This window comes from Primulina eburnea, chromosome 8, assembly GCF_022965805.1.
Source record: "Primulina eburnea isolate SZY01 chromosome 8, ASM2296580v1, whole genome shotgun sequence".
NCBI classification, from domain to species: Eukaryota; Viridiplantae; Streptophyta; class Magnoliopsida; order Lamiales; family Gesneriaceae; genus Primulina; species Primulina eburnea.
This window is the reverse complement of record NC_133108.1, coordinates 33,238,571-33,257,600: the sequence shown is the minus strand read 5'-3', so window position 1 is coordinate 33,257,600 and position 19,030 is coordinate 33,238,571. Positions and strand designations below refer to the sequence as shown.

At 38.1% G+C, this 19,030-nt stretch overlaps 1 protein-coding gene across 1 annotated transcript; it reads right to left on the bottom strand.

The window, feature by feature from the left end:
- Window positions 1-273: 273 nt before the first annotated feature.
- LOC140837889 (xyloglucan endotransglucosylase protein 7-like) lies at window positions 274-2,288 on the bottom strand. Its single transcript, XM_073203970.1, has 5 exons — window positions 1,923-2,288; window positions 1,752-1,813; window positions 1,461-1,683; window positions 1,168-1,361; window positions 274-886 (listed from the first exon to the last, which is right to left on the bottom strand). The coding sequence occupies exons 1-5, from the start codon at window positions 2,010-2,012 to the stop codon at window positions 490-492; spliced, it is 966 nt and encodes a 321-aa protein (XP_073060071.1). The 5' UTR covers window positions 2,013-2,288; the 3' UTR covers window positions 274-489.
- Between the last annotated feature and the right edge of the window lie 16,742 nt (window positions 2,289-19,030).

Here is a 19,030-nt window from a genome sequence, read left to right as displayed (position 1 = left end):
ATCAATGTTATCTCGTAAAAACAAAAGGTAAAAGTTCGATTAATGCACAAATACTTCACCTAAAATTATAGATAACATTCATCAAATATATTCCGTCATTCATCACATGTCAAACGTGTGGAATACCATGCGAACATAAGATATAAAAATACTTGTATAACAAATACAGGAACAATAGAAATCAATTGTAAGTAAATCACAAATAATTTTCGAGATCGGAATTATAGCAAGACCTAATTTCTCAACTTTATGTCTTTCAGATTGGAAAACAATTCACCGGAAGCTTTAATCCTTCGCAGTTCACATTATCGTCCAAATTCCAACAAAGTCTGTTTTATGAAGTTTTACAATTCTAAAATACATAATTAGTAAATTAAATATTTTCAACATAAAAAAAAAAAAAAACTCATTCGCATGCATGCATGCTACAACAACTAGTTTCTAATTTTTTTTTTAAAAAAAACACTCGAAAAAGAGTATTTAATTTACCTAGTTAATTCTGCATTCCTTACCAGGGCCTCTACGAAACCTCCATTTATCTGTACAATAATCATAAACCATATGATCTCTCTGCAATCTCTTCATCCTCACCCTACTTCTTCGATCCAACTCCATTTTCAGCCATTGATTCGTCAAAAAATCGGTCTCATTACACGTAGTACTTCGAGTTCTATAAGACCAAATGCACCCATCTGCAGAAAAGTTTCGGTAGGAAGCTATGAAAGGAGCTAGAGTCCAGTTGGTTTTAACCCTGCCGTGTTGTGTAGCCCATTCGTCCGCATTCCAAAGGCTCGAATACACTCGCATCGGTTGGTCTTTAGGGTATGGTACGCCTAATCTCTCCACATTTCTGAATTCTCTTATCGGCATGTTGTCGATCAAGAAGCTGAAAATAATGTATTTTCCATAAATATTTCTTAAATCATGTGGAGTGCGAGTACTGCGTGAGAACTATTAATCCTCAAATATAACGTCGATTATTAGTTTACTATGTGATTTTTTCATTTGTTAAAGATTTTTACCACTGATGACATGAAAATTAAGGATGGTTTCATCAATATATATATGTCATTATAACTGGAGATCGACTTGACCAGTTTGCACTTTGCAAAGCTTCAACTGAAGAAACTCGATTGATAAATTAGAAAATTAAAAGAAGAAACTTACACAATGCATTTTGGGTTCCATATAATTGTATAAGTATGGAAATCTTCGGTTGGATCAAACCATAAGAAAAACTGGTTCTCTCTTTCGCCTTTGCCTTGACTGAATACATTTGTGTGAACTGTGTACGGATTGCCACTTGAGTTTCCAATAAATTCGAAATCTATCTCATCATGATGATCTCCTTCTGAAGACAACTAAGGATTTAAAATGAATGATTATATATTCAAGTAATGCGCATAATTAGATGATGATGAATAGATAGTTTAATCTTTTTTTTTGGTAATAAATCTTACATAAAAGGTTGTGATGGTGCCAGCGGAATTTCCAGGGATGAGCTTGATTTGCATTTCGACCTTTCCAAAGAGTATTTCTCGTTTGGATTCGAAGCCGGCACCGGATGATTTGTCGAGGGACAGGGTAAGAAGCTCGCCATCTTCCAGTATCTGGGTATGGCTTTCACCCCACGAGATGATGAATTGTTGATAAAACGTACCATTTTTAACAACAATACTTTGACTGTCACAAAATCATTTTCAGACAATCCCTCATAAATTGCCAAGAAAGTAGTAACGAAAATCAAGTACCTCGTACTAATTTCTTGATTGCGTTTGGCTGCAAAAATCGTTTGAGAAATAATAACGTCCACCTGAAATGAATAATAAAAAGAATTTTCGCACACTTTTGATGTGAATTATCATATATGTGTGTATATATATATGTATGTATTGAAAAAGGGAGCTGAATTAGTTATATACCTTGAAAACAAAGATGGCAGAGAACACAATGAATGCCAAATATGGGATTAACTTGTTGGAACGAGATGGATGAGGGTTTCTTGGTCGCATAACGATTGATTTCTTGTAATAAAAGAGAGAAAATTGTGAAGCATTGTCTTCTCTCTATCATTATTTTGCCGCAATAACCATAATTCTCGTACACCTCTACTATTCGTACCAAGTTTATCTAATTTTCTCTTCGTATGTTTTTTGTAGGTCAAATGTTTCTATGGCGTAAAAAATTATAGCCATTCTTTTTGTTGGTATATAACAATAGAGGGCCATCCACGCATTTTGGATATTTGAGGTCGGAGAGCTTCGTGTCTAGTCATCAACGAATTTATTCCCACTCTAATTTATACCTTAATTTTAGTGTATATATATATATATACCTTAATTTTAGTGTATATATATATATAGCATAATAATAAAAAGAAGCTCCTATACATATATGTGGTTTTTGGTAGTGTGCGCACTCTTGAAATATGTTAAGATCTAGTGTTCTGCTGAAGAATCCAAAGTGATTCATTGATAACAGAAGGAAAAATATTTCTCATGAAAATACAATACAAAATTGTGTGTAAAATTGTTACAAACTTGGCTTAAATATCATCTAACTATGGGTTATTTTTATAATTAATTTAAAAAAATTATTTCAAAAATTATTTTAAAAAAATTATTTTCACATATACGGCAATCCGTGCTTATGAAGCACGAATTTAAACTCCACGGGAGCATTATCCTTGCTTCGTAAGCACGGACGATGCTCCATGGTAAGCACAGATGCTCCAACGTGGAGCCTTGTCTCTGCTTAAAACGCTTCACGCTGGCACAGACACTCAATAATATTTTACCTTTTTCCCACATATTCGTAGTTTCTATTGGTTATTCTCTCAATAATTTTCTGAAATCTTCACGTGATTTCTAAATTTCCTTCAATAATTGAATCTTGTGAATTCTGAACTTCAATGAATGAGTTCAGTAATTTCTTTCTATATAATGTTGTGAACTTCGATGAATGAGTTATAATTTTTCTCTTTCATTCTGCATAAAATTTCTCTCAAATTCATCGGCAAAATGTCTAACATCGATGTACTTTTATGTTTTGGTGGTCATGTACTTATCGATAAAGGATCGGTTGAATATATTATTTCATTTGTTAGACCGATACGAGTATTACGATCTATAAATTTGTTGGAGTTGTGCATAAAATGTTAGGAATCGATCCAACAAATTTTTCTTTGAAGTTATCAACCAAATATTCATTCATGGAGAGATCAACCTGGCATGAAATTCAAGTCAATCTCGTTGATGATGCTTTACAGTTTATAATGCAATGTGACAATATGCATATGTTGCATTTATACGTGGAAGCAAATTCAATTGAGCATCATGTTGGATTTGATGATCCTGAATCCTACGTTCCACATGCATCTGATTCAGGGTTCAATAGCCAACTCGGTACTTCTACATATGGTGGTTTCGAGGATCTAGAATCTTATGTTTGCCAGGATACTGAAGGACTCAGTAATATAAATTTCGATAATGTAAATGGGTCTTGGGATCAATATATCAATGTCTCGTCGGAACAAAATCATGCTCCATATTAGCCAAATACAACATTAGATACAAGTGCTCGTTGTCCGGATGTGGCCACTAATGATGACAATTTTAGGAGTGATTCTGAACCCGATATGTCATATAATGAAGAACCTAAAGGGGGGGTGAATAGGTTCTTTTAGGCCCTTTAGCGTTTTTAAAACGAGTTTGCAAAAATTGCAAGCGGAAGACTTGAGGGACAATCACAAATAAAATGAATGCGTAAAGTAAGTGCGTAAAATAAATGCGTAGTAAAGTAAATGCGTAAAGTAAAGAGGGATAGAGATGTTTATGGAAGTTCGACGAAGAATCGTCTACGTCTCCCCTTCTCGATGAGGATCGAGGTATCACTATATCGACTTGGCTTTAGGAGCTCCAAGCTAGCTTTTACAACCACGCCTCGATGCGTCTACTTGGCCTTGAGGGCTCCAAGGATAGCCACGAACTTTACAACCCACTCGAGAGTATTACTTTCACTCTTTTTCTACAACTCTTTTGATATTACAACTCTTTTAATCAACGCACACAAGAGATAGTAGAAAGCTTTGTAAGAAACAAGAGAGTGGAGTGGGATGATTTTAAAAATGCATCCTCAAAGGCCTATTTATACTAGTCTTGGACGCCAAGGTTCGGATCTTCTGTTTATGCTTCGGAACGTCCGATGTGATTGAAATCAATTTCCGTAATTTTGGGATGACTTCGGATCGTCCGTTCTTGACTTCGTAGGGTCCGAACATATGCTTCGGAGGAACCGATCACACTTCGTTGCTTCCGAACAGTTCTTTCAGACCGTCTATGCACAGCTTCGGAAGGTCCGAACTCCAGTTCGTACCGTCCGAACATTCCCGCGTTTCCGGAGATTTGAAATCTTCAACACTTCGTAGCGTCCGAAATGTCTTCGTAGCGTCCGAAATCTTACTCGATCAATCAGTCATATCAATTTGTCTCCGCATTGAAGTGATTTGATTGCTTGTGTTCGGAACGTCCGATCACGTCTTCGGAACGTCCGAACGCTCTCTTCGCAGCTTCCGAACAGCTTCTATTTTGCTTCTGAATTGCACAATTTCGGACCGTCCGAACCGAATGTCGGATCTTCCGAACGTAACCTGTTCTTAATTTCCTGCATGCCTCAATATAAAACATTAGTACATTTTTAATCCAAGTTTTGGTATCATCAAAACAAAAACTTTGGGATATGTTACAGCATTAAAAACATTAATCTCATCCTCGAGATTTGTATGCGTTTAAGGCGTAACAATCTCCCCCTTTTTGATGATCACAAAACTTGGTTAAAAATTGAGATAACAATAATCAACATAATCGAAATGGTTATTAAATAACTCCCCCTTAATCAAATAACAAGTCTAAGAGGTTGAATTAAGGCGAATTTAATAACCAATTAATAGCAATTTTAACCAAATAAATTCTCCCCCTTTTTGTGATAAGCAAAAAGACATAAGCATAAAGAGAGACAAATAAACAGGTAAAATATCCACTAATAAATGCAAGTCTTTTATACAATGATGCATAAAGATAAAATAAACAAAAATAACAAAAAACATAATCTAAGAATCCGCATCCCGCGACTCTCTATGTCTCCTCATCTCAGCCTCGATGGAATCCAGACGCGAAGAAGTCTCGGTATGATGGCGCTCTAAGGTAGACTCTAAAAGAGAAAAACGAGTGTCGAAACGAGTCTCCAATCGCTCGAGATACTCGAAAATCCGATCGTAGGGTCCAGAGGGAGCAGGCGGAGTGAAGCCATGAGGAAGGTCATCCATGGTCATCAAAGGAGTGCTAATAGGGTCGGGAACACGCTGATGGGATGAAGAGGGAATATCAACCGAAGGGGTAGGAGTGGTACCCGTAGTAGGGGGACCAGCGGGAAATCCTCTCGTCTGAACGTGAGGAGGAAGGAGACCGAAGGGAACATGAAAGTGTTCGGTCGGACGATAGGACGCAAAGATGCGATCCTTGTCGATGACCCAAGAGGATAAGACGGGATTCCAAGAGAGTCCCATCTTAACAACAGTATCATGGTCGATAGTCTCGCGAGGAGAAATAGATAAGGATTCTTCATCTGTAAAGTCAATGCCCAAATGGGCTAGAATCCGGTTAATGAACCGGCCAAATGGAAAAGAGACGCGAGTAGAAGAAGCCGCGTACTCCATGGCGTACATAAGAAAACGGGGAAGGTTAAAAGGACGCTGGGAGACTAAATAATAGAGAATGTACAGATCGAGATATTTGCAAGTGGAGAGGTCTCCACTGCGAGGAACAATAGAAGAAGTGATGAGCTTCAGAACAAGCTGAAGCTGAGGAGAAAGGTCCTTCGCATGAGGACGGTCATCGGCAGGAGTAGGCGGACGACCGAAGATGGTGGTCAAGGCAGTGACTCGATCAAAAGTAGGGTCATTCTCAGTCCAAGACTGAGAAAAGAACTCACTCGGTCCGTCTCGAGGAAGATCGAACCAAGTGGAGAGGTCGGCGGTAGAAAAAGAAATGAACCGACCCTGAACAATGGTAACAACACGAGTGTCATCACCACCAAGAACTAAGGAAAAGTTCGCATAGAACTGATGTATGAGAGAAGGGTAGATAAGATCGGGTACGGAAGGTAGGAAAAAGTTTCCCCAACGTTGAGACTCAATAAGAGTAATCAACGTAAAGAAATTTGCACGAAGGTAATCGGTGTGAAGGGTACGACCAGGCAGAATGTTACGGGTTTCGAATTCAGGTGGGGTAGGACGAGGGTTGGGTGGTTGGGTAAGATCATGGTGAAAGGCACCGTGACGAGGGCGAACATTTCGGCCAACTACGTTACGGCGCGGAGGCATAGTGAGTAGTGAGTGTTTTGTGTGGGGAAAGAAAGAAGATGTGAATTGGCAAATAAATCAGAGGATCCGAACGCCTATTTATAGGCCATGTTCGGACGGTCCGAACATGAGTTCGGAAGGTCCGGAATGTGAACGGAACGGTTAGCTGGCAGGAGGTTCGGACGATCCGATTAATACTCGGACGATCCGATCCTAGAACGGAGGCTACGAAGCTTAAACGGAGGGTCCGAAGTCTGACAATCAGGCATGGGAAGGCGCGAACATTAAATGACATCGGAAGGAGTTCGGACGATCCGATGTTTGTTCGGATGGTCCGAAGAGGGAATCGGAGGTTCTGGAACCTATGGTCAGGTTCGGACGATCCGAACACGTTCGGTGGATCCGAAGGGAAACGAAGCATCCGAAAAAGAACGGTGATTCCGAAGTGGCCAAGATGAGGAACACCTAAAATTTAAAATATTTAGCACATAAATGAATGTTGAGCCATAATTATGGATAAATACAATTAATTTGTATTATCCGACATTATAATGCTCACATTAATAATACTCCCCCTCAATTTAACAAATATGTACGAGAGTATTAGACTAGTGTTTACAACTCAATCATGCCAAGTTCACCACGCAAACGAGTAAAAGTAGATTCATCTAGTGGTTTTGTAAAAATATCAGCAATTTGATTCTTGGTGTCAACATAGTGAAGTTCAACATCATTTTGCTCAATGTGATCACGAATGAAATGATGTCGAATGTCAATATGTTTAGTACGAGAATGTTGAACTGGATTCTTTGTTAGACATATGGTGCTTGTATTATCACAAAAGATTGGAATTTTTGAAAAAGTAACACCATAGTCGAGTAATTGATACTTCATCCAAAGAATTTGTGCACAACAACTACCGGCAGCCATATACTCGGCCTCGGTCGTTGAAAGTGCAACACAGTTTTGCTTTTTAGAAAACCATGACACCAAGCAATTTCCCAAAAAGAAACAAGTTCCACTAGTGCTCTTTCTATCCACCTTATATCCTCCAAAGTCGGCATCACAGTAAGCTTTTAAATCGAAAAATGAGTTCTTAGAATACCATAATCCGAGATTTGGAGTATTTGAAAGATATTTGAAAATGCGTTTTAAGGCGAATAAGTGTGATTCCTTTGGACATGATTGAAATCGTGCACACAAGCAAACACTAAACATAATGTCAGGTCTACTAGCAGTCGCATAGAGTAGGGAGCCAATCATGCTACGAAATAACTTTTGGTCAACAGGTTTACCTCCCTCATCTTTGTCGAGTCTGACTGTCGTGCTCATAGGTGTGGATGAGGCTTTGGAAGACTCCATCCCAAACTTTTTTAGCATCTCCTTGATGTACTTTCCTTGGTTGACAAAGAAACCATCCTTGCATTGCTTGATTTGGAGACCAAGGAAGTAGTTGAGTTCGCCCATCATGCTCATCTCAAAGTGATCCTGCATAAGCTTAGAAAAATCTCTACACAAGTGTTCATTAGTAGCACCAAAAATAATATCATCTACATATATTTGTACTATCAGCAAATCATTATTTTTAGTCAAGGTAAATAAGGTAATATCAACTTTACCTCTACAAAAACCATTAGACAGCAAAAAGGTAGATAATTTCTCATACCAAGCTCTAGGAGCTTGTTTCAAACCATACAAAGCCTTATCAAGTTTATACACATAATCAGATAAGTGCACATCTTCAAAACCAATAGGTTGCTCAACATACACTTCTTCTTTCAAATCACCATTAAGAAAAGCACTTTTAACATCCATTTGAAACAATTTAAAGTCTCTAGAGCAAGCAAAAGCAAGTAGCATGCGAATGGATTCTAGTCTAGCAACAGGGGCATAAGTCTCATCATAATCAATTCCCTCTTCTTGACTATATCCTTTAGCTACTAGCCTAGCTTTATTTCTAGTGATTGTACCATGCTCATCTAACTTGTTCCTAAATACCCATTTAGTTCCTATGACAGGTCTATCAGTGGGTCTAGGTACAAGATTCCAAACTTTATTCCTTCTAAATTCATTTAGTTCATCTTGCATAGCAATAATCCAAGAATCATCAAGTAAAGCTTCTTCTATGTTCTTAGGCTCTATGTGAGAAAGAAAAGCAAGATAATTGCACATATTAGAAGAGCGAGTAGATACTCCCTTCGATGGGCTACCAATGATGAGGTCCATGGGATGATCCTTGTGTGTAGTCCACTCCTTCGGAAGAGGTGCGTCCTCTTGATCTTTAGGAACATCATCTAGGCTTGTGGACTCCAACTTTTCGCCAAGGATATCTATATCATCATCATCAGAAACAACAGTTCTAGGCAAGCAAGGGTTAGTTTCATCAAATATGACATGAATAGATTCTTCAACTAGTAAAGTACGTTTATTAAAGACTCTATATGCTTTGCTAGAAGTAGAGTAACCAAGAAAGATACCTTTGTCCGATTTAGCATCGAACTTACCCAGGTTGTCCTTACCATTGTTGTGGATGAAGCATTTTGATCCAAAAGCGCGGAAGTAAGAAATGTTAGGCTTTCTCCCTCTCCATAGTTCGTATGGAGTTTTCTTGAGAATTGGCCTTATTGATACGCGATTGATGATGTAACAAGCAGAACTCATTGCTTCAGCCCAAAAATATTTTGGTAGAGAATGCTCACATAGCATGGTCCTTGCAATCTCTACTAGGGTCCTATTCTTCCTCTCAACGACACCGTTTTGTTGAGGAGTTCTAGGACAAGAAAAGTTGTGACCAATGCCTTTGCTTTGACAAAAAATTGAAAAATTTTCATTTTGAAATTCCGTTCCGTGGTCACTACGGATTTGTTTGATCAAAAGATTTTTCTCATTTTCAACCTTTTTGACAAAAATTTTGAAATGATCAAAGGCATCATTTTTGTGGGCTAAAAACAATGTCCAAGTAAAACGTGAAAAATCATCAACAATGACAAAAGCATAAGATTTTCCTCCTAGACTAGTTGTCCTCGAGGGACCACATAAATCTAGGTGAAGTAATTCAAGGGGCATAGAAGTGGATACAAAATTTTTATTTTTGAAAGATTCCTTTGTGTGTTTACCAAGTTGACAAGCATCACAAAAAGAATCTAATTTTAAATTCAGCTTTGGCATTCCGGAAACTAGGTCAAGTTTTAAAAGTTTTTCTATGGTGCTCATCCCAACATGACCAAGTCGTCTATGCCAAAGAATGTTGTCATCAACATTTAATGTTACAAGGCTTTTTATTTTTGAAAAAGATGAAATCTTTAAATCGACCTTGTAAACATTTTCACTTCTATAACCTTTGAAACTAATGGTTTTGTCAGTTGTGAGTGATACAGTGCAATCGTGTGGTGTGAATTTGACTTCATAACCCCTATCGCACAATTGACTAATGCTTAGGAGGTTATGTTTAAGCCCTTTCACAAGAAGTACATCATCAATAATAGTATAGTTAGATATACCTATTGAGCCGATGCCTTCTATGATCCCTTTGCTGTTGTCTCCGAAGGTCACCGATCCCTTTTCTTTTGGTCGAATGGATTGTAGCAGCTTCTTTTCTCCCGTCATGTGTCGAGAGCATCCACTGTCAAGATACCAAGTGCTCGATGACTTGTCTCCCCTTTGTCTCTACAAGGTTGAGATACAGTTTGATAGTTGGTACCCGTTTCTTTGGGTCCTTTGGGGTTAGTAGTAGTTGGGGATTTGGGGATCCATTTCCAATAACTATTCTTGTTGTGTTGGTGTCTAAGTTTCTTGCATTTAGGTCTTATGTGGCCTATCTTACAACAGTAAGTACATGTTGGTGGTGTTCTTGGTTTTGCCTTTGCGATAAGACTAGCGAAGTTGACTGATTTCTTTTCATATCCTAGACCTCCTTTGTCGAAGTTACACCTTTGCATGCTCAAGAGGTTTTCTAGTTTACCGCTACTCACATTGAACTTGTTGAAGGCTTTCTCTAAGTCTCTTAGGTTTGTCTTGAGCTTAGTGTTGTCATGCATCCTAGCTTCTAGTTCAGTTTTAAGTTGCTTATTCTCATTTCTAAGTGACTTAGCCTTATTGTACATACTAGTGTAAGCGGAGAGTAATTCATCGTAAGAGGGTACCTCGTCGTCATCCGAGTCGGTCAGATGATCTTCCTTCGCCATGAAGCATAGGGTAGACTCCTCTTCGTTGTCGCTGTCGCTCCACGTGGCTAGAAGGGCCTTTTTCTTGTCTTTGCCGGCCTTCTTCTTGGAGGGACACTCGTTTGCATAGTGACCCTTTTGTTGACAGTTGTAGCAGGTCACTTCCTTCTCAAACTTTTTGTCTTTCTTGTTGAAGTTGGAACTCCGCATGAATCTTTTGAACTTTCTAGTGAGGAGTGCCATTTCTTCATCGTCGCTATCTTCAAGTTGACTTGTCAAGGCGATCCCTTTCGCCTTTACTTTGTCGTCATCTTTCTTTGTCTCCTTCCGGGTAGATACTTCAAGTTCATGGGTCTTTAGGGTCCCATGAAGTTGATCAAGGTCGTAGGATGCCGCATCTCCCTTGTTGGATTCAATGATAGCCGTGCGCTTTGCATCCCATTCCGCCGGTAATGCTCGAAGGGCTCTCCTCCACACTTGTTTAGTTGGGTAGTTCTCACCAAGTTGGGCAAGCTCATTGATGATTTGGGTGAGTCGCCGGAACATGGTGTCGATATCCTCCTTGGGTTCCATCTCAAAGGTCTCGTACTTGAGTTGGAGAAGGTCTATCTTCGTTTCTTTGACTTGATTGGTTCCCTCGTGGCAAATCTCCAATTTGTCCCAAATCTCTTTGGCGGAGGTACAAGCCGAGATTCGGTTGTATTCATTCATATCTAGAGAACAATGAAGAATATTCATAGCTTTAGCATTTTGAGAGATAAGTTTCATATCGTCCTTGGTGAAGTCATCCATTCCCTTAGGAATTTCCTTATTATCCACCGTTTTCATGGGGATATAGGGACCTTTCACCGTTATTTTCCAAAGGTCGTAATCGACGGATTGGATGTATAGAGATATTCTATTTTTCCAATATCCGTAATTAGTACCATTGAAAAGAGGGGGACGATTTGTGGATTGTCCTTGGGCATACTCGCTTGCTAGATTGGCCATTTTAAAAGATTTTGAAAAACCTTGCTCTGATACCACTTGAAGAACCTAAAGGGGGGGTGAATAGGTTCTTTTAGGCCCTTTAGCGTTTTTAAAACGAGTTTGCAAAAATTGCAAGCGGAAGACTTGAGGGACAATCACAAATAAAATGAATGCGTAAAGTAAGTGCGTAAAATAAATGCGTAGTAAAGTAAATGCGTAAAGTAAAGAGGGATAGAGATGTTTATGGAAGTTCGACGAAGAATCGTCTACGTCTCCCCTTCTCGATGAGGATCGAGGTATCACTATATCGACTTGGCTTTAGGAGCTCCAAGCTAGCTTTTACAACCACGCCTCGATGCGTCTACTTGGCCTTGAGGGCTCCAAGGATAGCCACGAACTTTACAACCCACTCGAGAGTATTACTTTCACTCTTTTTCTACAACTCTTTTGATATTACAACTCTTTTAATCAACGCACACAAGAGATAGTAGAAAGCTTTGTAAGAAACAAGAGAGTGGAGTGGGATGATTTTAAAAATGCATCCTCAAAGGCCTATTTATACTAGTCTTGGACGCCAAGGTTCGGATCTTCTGTTTATGCTTCGGAACGTCCGATGTGATTGAAATCAATTTCCGTAATTTTGGGATGACTTCGGATCGTCCGTTCTTGACTTCGTAGGGTCCGAACATATGCTTCGGAGGAACCGATCACACTTCGTTGCTTCCGAACAGTTCTTTCAGACCGTCTATGCACAGCTTCGGAAGGTCCGAACTCCAGTTCGTACCGTCCGAACATTCCCGCGTTTCCGGAGATTTGAAATCTTCAACACTTCGTAGCGTCCGAAATGTCTTCGTAGCGTCCGAAATCTTACTCGATCAATCAGTCATATCAATTTGTCTCCGCATTGAAGTGATTTGATTGCTTGTGTTCGGAACGTCCGATCACGTCTTCGGAACGTCCGAACGCTCTCTTCGCAGCTTCCGAACAGCTTCTATTTTGCTTCTGAATTGCACAATTTCGGACCGTCCGAACCGAATGTCGGATCTTCCGAACGTAACCTGTTCTTAATTTCCTGCATGCCTCAATATAAAACATTAGTACATTTTTAATCCAAGTTTTGGTATCATCAAAACAAAAACTTTGGGATATGTTACAGCATTAAAAACATTAATCTCATCCTCGAGATTTGTATGCGTTTAAGGCGTAACATATAAAGAGTCTGAAGAAGAAGAAGAAGAAGAAGAAGAAGAAGAAGTGAATGATGATGAAGAAGTGAACACATTTTCACATCTTGATGAATGGACATCATCTCTGGAACCACCTCGTGACACTTTACAGAGGCAGACTGTACCATTTCTTTCAAACACTTTTGAGATGCCATCATTTTTCAATAAATTTTTTGGGGGAGAGCCTCCTGATTCTGTCGATGTACCCTTTGGAATGAAAACAAGCTATCATAATCCGGAGAGAGATGAATTATGCGTTAATATGTTATTTAAAGATATGAATGATATTATTGCATCTGTGAAAGATTATTCTGTTAGAGTTGTCAGGCGTGAGTACTGTGTCGTAGATAGCACATGCAGTTTGTGGAAATTGCGTTGCAGAAATCATTCTTCTAAGGTCATTTGTCGATGGGGAATACGTGTTTCTTTGAAGCAACAATGGAGGCAATCAAGCAAAAAAATATTTTGGCGCACAGATATTTGGCTGGAATTGCGAAAGAAAAATGAAGTTTGGCTCATGACGGTGGTTGGCGTCGTGGGGTGATTACATCCAATATGTCGGAGTATTTAAATAGTGTGTTGAAGGATGCTCGTAGACTTTTTATATCTGCGATAGTACACTTGACACTTCTGAGGTGCGTACAATTTTTCATTGAACGTGTGACAAGAGTTGGTCATATGGTCCAGGAAAATCAGATGTGGTCAGATTATGCATGTCGGAAGTACGAGAAATGGGTGAGACAGTGGATGCAGACCCGGTGATCGTGAATTCGATTTTGCAGGCTGCCCGGGGCATATCAACATTTAGCATGCCCCATTGTTCGACCATCGTAGTGCTCTGGCGCCTATCCGGGGTTACATGGGATGATAGTGAGCCAGTCTTGCACAAAAGAGGCGATATCTTACTTGTTAGGAAGCTCCCGAGGGATAAAAGGCGGAGGCAGATTGAGAGTGGTCCAGGACACGCTTCAGGGAGTGGAGCACAACCACACCTGGCCCCATAGGAACCATCTGCACGACAGGCACGCGCAGAGAGGGGACAAAATGCACACCAGTGTCTCGATGACATAGAGCGCATTATGAGGAGACAATGGCGGATGACACGCGAGCACATGGATTACGTGCATGATTTTCATCGTGTGCTTGCGCAGCGCTTCCCTGCGACTACTGCCTCCAACGAGCCATTTCCAACCCCACCAGCATTTTCACACCGACCCATCGATGATGATGATGAGTATTATGATGAGGATGAGGAGATTGAGATGTCAGGCGAGGACATAGAGTCCTGATGCTCATTGTATGAGGTGTGTGATCCTATGCTTCTCTTGTTTTATTACTTTTAACGCTCGCATGATTTGTTATTCTTTGCACAGTAGAGTTTAGTCTCGAGTGTGACCAAGATACATGCACGAGCCGAAGATCGGGAGTGCGAAGATCTAGCACATAGAAGAAGAACGACGAATCTAGGGACAGAGACACCACCACTGATTTGTCATCTTATGTTGTGCTTCTTTAATTTCTTGTGTTACGATGTGCAAATCTGCATACATCTTCAAACATGACGTTGTTTTGCGGATGATATGATTTCACATTGTTGTTTATATGATTGTCTTCCGATTTGGTTTAATTGTGTTTCTATGTTTTTATTCGACGGCAATTTACTGGCCATAAATTTTTTGTTGTCTGACAAAACATATTGTACTATACCTCAATCGATTAAAACAATTTGTAGAAATAATACAATTTATACGATGCAATAATGCAAATGATACAACAATACAAATCATATAGTTCCAATCAATTAGAAGAATCATCATTAAAATTACAATGATACAAATGACTCCCGGTTCCAAAAGTGGGTGGATTGCGTCTTCTCGTCCCTCTACGCAATCCAACTTCTTCAGGATTTTCCTCATTTGAGTAATCTGGAAAAGTGATAGGTGAAATAACATTCCTTTGTGGTCGCATATCATGAACAAGCTGTTGAGGACTAACATTAAGAAGATCAACTTAGTATGTTTGACCAAGATGGAGTCTGATAATCCTGGTGATCAAACTAATGTAAGTCACCAATCCCCGAATCATTAAAAACCCAGGTTGACTAGTAGAGGGTCCTGCAATATGCAAATTAGTTGACGGAACAGTAATGCCAAACCCACTTGGTTGCCCAACCATATCACTTCTCCACCCGAATGATGACTGATGTTAAAAAGGAGAAGGTGTACTGAAATTTTGTAGGACATTAGCCCGGCGAAAGTATTGTACGGATATAGTTGAAAACCAACGACATTAAATGTAAGTGATATGGTGCGTACATTTATACGATTATACCATTTGAAGTAGTCTTTGTTAGTTTGCATCGATCGCTCGTGTCGTACCCCTTTAGCAACATATCTCAACCTACTATTCAACAACTCAATTGAATTTTGATGATGATCTCTCCAATTTGTGTTTCGATGACATGTTCTCGTGATATTATGAGATCGTCGTTGTCAATGGCAGACCCTGGAATTTATTGTCGTCTTCTGAATTGTCGCATCACCCGATTAGGACGATGCATCTCCACGATGTCAAAGCAAATAAGGATACAAACACATCGCCATATTTTGTTGTCGTATGAATCAATAATCGCCTTTACATCTAAGTCATTCTTCTGGTAAACGATCAAATTAAACTGTAAAAAAAAAATTGTTATAATGTAACATTCATTTTATCATAAAAACCTTTAATAGTCATTTAATCAGAATTAAATGCTAAACATTTGTAATATCTCATTTTGATTCATATGATCTAGAGAATCCCTTATAATTCTTACAACATGTGTAAGTGATGTGTGTAACTAAATCCAATCTTCCACCTACAATTTAACAAATACAATAACATATCAAAAAATTATAAAAGATATACATGATATTACCACTATAAATTTTAAATATTACCGTGCACCATATGGAGAAATCGGAATAATAGCATCTGGATCAATGGGAGGTACAACTAATGTTAACCCATCTCGGTCGGGGTTGACACATTTAATCTTGCTCAATGCCCATATCTGCTTATGTAGTGCTCAAATTCAGTACACGTATAACCCATGCATTTATTTAATTATTAAAGCATTTACTCAATTTTAAAGGGAGTCCTAGTAGTGCATGATTTATTTAAATGCATTATTTCAAATTAATTATGTTTATGTGATGCACGTTAAAATATTCTTCGAGTTTCATATTTCAGGCGATTATTCGAGGCGGGATCGAGGAAAAGACCGGTGACGATTTTGGCAATTTAAAAGATGGTATTTTATTTTGAGTTAAGGATGGGGCATTTTAAATAATTTATTTACTTTTAGCATTTTAAAGCCTTATTTATGTATGTAGTAATTTAAGAGTTTAGAACTTTTAAAATTAATGTGTATTTTACTTTAATTAGGGGAGACTTGTTAAGCTAGTGTTTTAATTGGTGACTAATTATTTAATTAAGCAATATTTTAATTCCCTAATCTAGCCACACACACACTCTACACGATTTTCACACTTTTACACACACCTAACACACGCACACACACACCCCGATACACACACACTCACACACATTCAGAATCTTATTATTTTGAAAGAGTAAAACCTAGGGTTCATATCAAGAGAGCAGCCGCCCCCTCCCTCTCCATCTTCTAGCAAATTTTCGGGAGTTTTATTGCAAGAATTTAGTGCCACGTTCGTCCCGGATCAAGCCTCGCTCCGTTCCCGCATCGGTATCGCCGTTTCGGTAAATTTTATCATCAAAAGGCACGTATAATCTCTCTTTTGTTGCGTCGATCATGTCATATTATGTGTCGCGTTGTTTTATGCGTAAAATTCATGTATGGTGTTCATAGTTTGAGCGGTTATTGTTTGGATCGATTTTGAAGGAAAATTTTTAGATCTAAACCACGTTTTTACTGTTCTTGTTAAAACTGTGAATTTTTGGTCGAGATTTTGAGAAAACTTTCAAAAATAAAAACGTAGAACTTTTTGATACCTTCGATTTGATATAAAATTTGAAATATTTTGATAAAAATTGAGTGAGATATGACGTTTTTCGTGATACTGCTCAAACTTCGTTTTTCAGAAAATTATGTGTTGATGCGTTTTTGAGATTTTATTGTTGCAGGCTTCGTTGGCAATCGACGGATGATCGTTGCTGCATCTAGGTATGATTAGTATGATGTAGGATTGTTATTTGATGTATCGTTTAGTGTCGATAGGCACTCGAGTACCTTAAAAGTCATAGGAAACGTTTTCGGTGTCGATTGCCACGTTTTTGAATGATAGGCGTCGTAGGTTGAACATCGTTGCTTGGGGAGTCGTACGAATTTGTTTTGGTGTTATGGCATGCAAGGATGGGTCTCGGGGTGTCGGATCGTGGTCCGTACACTTGAGTCTAGAATGACAAACATTGTGTGTTCAAAATTTTCGTGCGTTTCCAATTACCGCAAGTACACGGACCCTTTCACGGGCCCTTACCCGGGGTCCGTGCCTTTGCTCTCTTCGAAGTGTCGAATTCCCGAGTCTACACAAACCCCTACACGGATCTAAGCACGGGGTCCGTGCCTTCCCCCTTCTGCACGACAAATTTTACTGAGTCTACACGGACCCGGACCCGGACCAGGGCACGGGGTCCGTGTACTCTAGTTTTTGGGAAAAGTTATTGGATTCTTTGAGGTTTCATGTCATGGTTTAGTACAAAGTTTTACAAGGTCGAGTCATGGGAATTGTAGAACGTCTTAAGAAATGGAATGAGTTCGTGAGTAATCATGACATTTACGTCTAAGTTATGCAAGTACGTATGTCAATTCATGTTAGTAAGTGCAGCCACGGCCCCGATCGAAGTCCAATGAATCCCTCAACGCCAAGTAAGTATGTTGACGTGCAAGAAAAATGTTTTATTTTTTTGAGGTATGATAAATGTCTTGTGACCAAATTATGAATGTGTTTGGAAGTCGGTGAACATAGTCGAGGACCTCTCCACCTCGTTAAATTATGAACGGGTTTAGATCGTGATTGGAAAGCGTTAAATTATGAACGGTAAAAACTACAGAATCTTCAGTACCTCTTCATAATGAAGAAATGGTTATTAGATTGTTAAACAATAAAGATATTTTACTTATAGGAAAAATTACAGATTTATTCATAGAGGTTTAATACAAATTTCCTTTAGACCTTTAACTTTAGAAGGTTTACCGGAAAGCTTCATAGCAGCCTTAAGAGATGGTAGGAATTTAAATTGGAAACAATCTCTTATGGGAATAATTCAATCTAGTCTGGCACATGTTCCAGTATATTTTAATGTTTATCCTAATTTATCTTTATCTTTGTCTGACATAAATATATTAAACTCTTTAACATTAAATGTTAAAACTCATGGTTATAATTATACTCCTAGAACATAAGTTATATGTATATGTTATCGTATTTATTATAAACCATTGTTTACACTGAATCCTATGTGTAAAAGAATAGATAAAAAATTAAATGGAACAATTCTAATAGGAACTAATTTTAATAGATCTAATATTACAACTCGTAGATCTATAAAATATGAAGAAATAGAATTTCCAGAAAACTGGAAAACTGAACAAGTTGTTCCTAGAAATCCTATAATAAATAGGGATTTACCACAAGTTATACAAACTAATGAAGGATCTGTTCAAATACAGTTTAATAATGAACAAAGAAGATTATTACCCTCTTCTGTTTATGCTAGATCAAGATTCTGTCATTCTTTTATATCTCCTTTAGATTATATGGTAGATATACCACAAACTTCTAGAGCATCTACTTCTCAAATAAGAGAAGATTTAGAATCTACTGATACAGTAGATGATTTAAAAATAAATCAGAATAATATTGTTCATAAAAGTAACTTTCAAAAAGTTAAAGAAACTGATACTGTTTCAGAGATGAATTTTAGTATTTAATGGATAGTAAATCAAAAATTGATTTTACTAAAGGATCTCTTGCAAGAGCAAAGATCAATGCAGAATTTTATTTACTCAAATGAGAATCTTTCAGAGAATGGTGTTTTAAAAGTTTCTCTGAAGAAGAATTTGAATATATAGTTTCAGAATTTTATAAATATTGTGAAAATCAAAATAAATTAATACATTTTGTTTCTTGGTTTTTCAAAACATTTATTATTGATTATATTTCTATACTTGAAAGAAATTATAAACTTTCTTCAGGACAGATTCAAAAATCTTTTTATCCCCCTCAACAATCTTTTATTATAGAAAAAAATAATAAAATTTTAAATTTTACTGTTTTTCAAAATTATTTGAT

Coding starts and splice junctions, on each gene's coding strand:
- LOC140837889 (XM_073203970.1), bottom strand. CDS start 2,012: ATGCGACCAAGAAACCCTCATCCATCTCGTTCCAACAAGTTAATCCCA. Junction 1,684..1,751: donor AATCAAGAAATTAGTACGAG/GTACTTGATTTT, acceptor ATTTTGTGACAG/TCAAAGTATTGTTGTTAAAA. Junction 887..1,167: donor TGGAACCCAAAATGCATTGT/GTAAGTTTCTTC, acceptor CATTATTTTCAG/CTTCTTGATCGACAACATGC.